Here is a 2,302-nt window from a genome sequence, read left to right on the forward strand (position 1 = left end):
AATTTGTGAATGCATCGCGAAATAATTAAAGAAATTGAGCAAATATTCTTCAAAATACGTGTCTTTGTGTTGGAACGATCAAATTGATTGGTGGATAATTAAAATTCGAATATATGACGTTCTACAGATTACGATATTTAAAGGATAAAATTCGAATAATGGACGTCCATCTAAAGGATAAAACCAAAATTCTGATAATCGATATTCCGTTGTTACGATATTACAATATTTATAATATTGAAATCGAAATATTCTACGATGCATAATTCTAATTTATCAAATCGACAAATCGATCCTAGCTTTTGCTTCGAAAGAAAAGAAAACGATTTATCATTTGACTCACCTATCAAGGCTCATGAGGACTAAAGTATAAACACTGGCGTAGGCAGTGACGATGATGAGGTACTGGACCATCTTGCACCAAAAATTGCCGAAAGGCCAGAACGGTAGCACGAAATCCGTGGCGGTGAACGGTATGCAAAGGATGACGAACAAGAGATCTGCCACGGCCAGATTGATGATCAAGATGTTCGTGGTCGATCTCATGGTCGGGTTAGCCGCCACCACGATCACCACCAACGAATTCCCAACCAGTCCCAATATGCCTATCATGCCGAAAAATATTGGAACGACCACAACCACTATCTTCTCCACTTGGTCGCGATCGAAGCTGTAATCGAACTCCTCGTTGTACCTCAGCGTTTCGTTGTTATTCATCGAGTTCGAGACGTTGGTCAGATTTTTGATCACCCTCTCCGAAGTGATCTCCATCTCTTGAAGCATCGTGTGATCGCACTAACTTATAACACCTTCCCTTTGCCTTGGAACGAGCAAAGTTTTCTTCCTCACGCTGCTTCTTCGCCCATCGATTCCACCCTCATCCGAATCATATCAAATTTTCAACAAAGTCACCAGTTTCTCATTTTCAATTTTCGCTCCGCTTAAGTTTCGCTCTCGTTCTCGACAGGAAGCTCGCGAGCATTTTCAACGCTCGTTCACGGTGCGAATTGTTGCACAGCGGTTGGGAAGATCAGGGGCTCGTGTTCCTCGATATTCATCCTCGAATATTTCGTGGAAAAATTATTCTCGATTATTCTTATTGTTGCACGATGGGATATCGATACGATTATAAATTTTTCTTCCCTTCGTTCTCGAGAAAATAGGGATGATGAGGGTTCAGGCAGGTCTGAAAAAAAAGAAACATATTTTGATGAAATACAAATATTTTTGATCTAATAAAGATGAAGTGTTGGATCTGTGTGTAAGTTAAAATAATACAATTCGTATTGTTGGTTATATTTTTTTTTTTTTATTTAGTTTAGTATCGATTCTAATCTGCTTGTTAACAACTGTTAATTCCACTCTTTCCTATCTAGGAGAATATTCCAATTATAAAGGATTAAATTGAAATCTGGTAAGTAACAATTCCTATTATAAAGCAGAAATGTTTAGTAATTGAAGCGATTAAATTGGTAGCTTAAATCAGAACTATGGAGCTTAAATTACATTAAGATATTCTATCTTAAATTCTATCTCAAATTAAAACGATGAATCACATTTGTTATTAACAAATTCTTATCATCCTTCATCTTACTTTGTTTTCATTATCTTGCTTGAATTTTTGTTATTTTGAGTAATACGAATGAAATATCAAATAATTTTTTACAGAGTGTATCATAATATAAAGATCTTTTGTTTCTGAATGAAATGATTCTTGATCTTCACATTGTATACATTGCATTTTATCTCTTTTGTCTATATGTGATATAGATCCATATTAAATTAATTCTGTTATTTTTAATTCTTTTATCAATCATTACATTATGCACATTTTATTCCATATTTTTTCCAAATTTATCTTCCCTATACAGGGATTCATATCTCACCAATTCTGATAATAACTCTCCGCGTGTTCTTTTCGTTCCTTTCCCATTCTAAAAATAAAATACACTGCTATTATATTTCATATTCCTCCCAAATTTTTCAATAAATTCTGTTATGAAGCACAGATCCTTTTTCCATTGATTCTTCTTCATTCTTTCCTTGCTTTTTCAATCTTCAACCGTGACAAAAGTCAATAAATCACTGAGCGGAGATCAAAATGAAAAAAGCAAAAAAAAATAAAAAATAAAAATAAAAATTGACACGTTTTGACTTGTGTTTGACTGGTAGCCAATGCCTTATCGAAATTCAGGTCACGTTGAAAACACGTGCGGTATCCTCTCTTTTCTTCGTTGAAAAAAAGAGAGAGAAAGAGAGAGAGAGAGAGAGAGAGAGAGAGAGAGAGAGAGAGAGAGAGAGA

General features: G+C 34.8%; 1 protein-coding gene across 1 annotated transcript in view; it reads right to left on the minus strand.

The window, feature by feature from the left end:
* Positions 1-974, minus strand: part of LOC102673075 (allatostatin-A receptor) — a 30,480-nt gene extending 29,506 nt beyond the window's left edge. The window contains exon 1 of the mRNA XM_006619178.2: positions 344-974. Within this exon, the coding sequence (XP_006619241.1) occupies positions 344-783 (440 nt within the window). The 5' untranslated portion in view covers positions 784-974. The remainder of the gene's footprint in view (positions 1-343) is intronic.
* Between the last annotated feature and the right edge of the window lie 1,328 nt (positions 975-2,302).

Source organism: Apis dorsata, unplaced genomic scaffold, assembly GCF_000469605.1.
Source record: "Apis dorsata unplaced genomic scaffold, Apis dorsata 1.3 scaffold_397, whole genome shotgun sequence".
NCBI classification, from domain to species: Eukaryota; Metazoa; Arthropoda; class Insecta; order Hymenoptera; family Apidae; genus Apis; species Apis dorsata.